The 1,040-nt window shown below is 59.7% G+C and overlaps 1 protein-coding gene across 1 annotated transcript; it reads left to right on the top strand.

Moving 5' to 3' along the window:
• Positions 1-425: 425 nt before the first annotated feature.
• ETH_00040230 (uncharacterized protein) lies at positions 426-782 on the top strand (the record flags this gene model as incomplete). Its single annotated transcript, XM_013379456.1, has 1 exon — positions 426-782. A coding segment is annotated over one exon (357 nt), but the record flags the coding sequence as incomplete, so codon positions are not given.
• Positions 783-1,040: the final 258 nt, after the last annotated feature.

Here is a 1,040-nt window from a genome sequence, read left to right as displayed (position 1 = left end):
CCCCCCCCCCCCCCCCCTTTCCCCCCTCCTCCATTTGCTGCTGGATGTCAAACAGCTTTTAAAACCCCAGCTGCATTTAAAGCCGCAGCGGAGCTATGGGCGCGCTCGTAAACCCTAAACCCTAAACCCTAGACCCTAAACCCTTGCCGGCGGGGAGTTCACGCCCGGCTGCTAAACCCTAAACCCTAAACGTGGAAGCCAGGGCTGCGTCTACCTGAAGAGACCCTGCGACTTGACTTGACGCCCTTTTAGGGTTTAGGGACTAGGGTTTAGGGTTAGGGTTTAGAGTTAGGGTTTAGGGTTAGGGTTTGGAGTTAGGGTTTGTGGTGCTGCGCAGGGCGGGGGTTTCTAGAAGCGACATAGAAGCTGAGAGCAGCAGCTTGAGGCCCCCGGAGAGGGGTTTTGCTGCTGCTTGGCGGCTGCAGCAGGAAGCAGACCCGAGCAGCAGCAGCACGAGCCTGGCAGCAGCAGCAGCAGATGTCAAAGCAGCAGCAGCAGCAGCAGCACCCCGCATCTCCTTCGTGTCTTGCTACATAACACCTTCCCCCATAATAGGGCTAATGGTGCTGCAGGTCCCCCGCTGCTGCTTCCTAGACCCTCCCCCCTCCCAGCAGCAGCAGCAGCAGCAGCAGCAGCGGGAAGCAGCAGCAGCAGCACTTTGCATGGTCCTTGAAGACGGGAGGCTTCAGGTGGTTTCTTTTCAAGGGTTTAATTTGCTGTTCGACTTCAAACCCGAGGGAAAGGCAGTTCTGCAGGCAGCCACAGACAAGCGCGCCCAGTGAGGGTTTAGGGTTTAGGGTTTAGGGTTTGGGAGGCTCGCTCCCACTGGGACACAGTGCTACCTACTTGCCTAGGGTTAAGAGTTTAGGGTTTAGGGTTTAGGGTTTAGTTGGCTCCTCCAAGTAGGGCTGCAGGCGCTTTGACTCAGCTGGGAGACCTTTATGGCTTAGGGGCCCCAGGGGGCCCCCAGGGGCCCCCCAGGGGCCCCCCAGGGGCCCTCCAGGGGCCCCCCAGGGGCCCCTGGAGGGGGTCCCCAGGGG

This window comes from Eimeria tenella, genomic scaffold, assembly GCF_000499545.2.
Source record: "Eimeria tenella Houghton genomic scaffold, Eth_scaff3218, whole genome shotgun sequence".
NCBI lineage: Eukaryota > Apicomplexa > Conoidasida > Eucoccidiorida > Eimeriidae > Eimeria > Eimeria tenella.
Note: the sequence above shows the minus strand (reverse complement) of the source record. Positions and strands in the feature narration are given on the sequence as shown.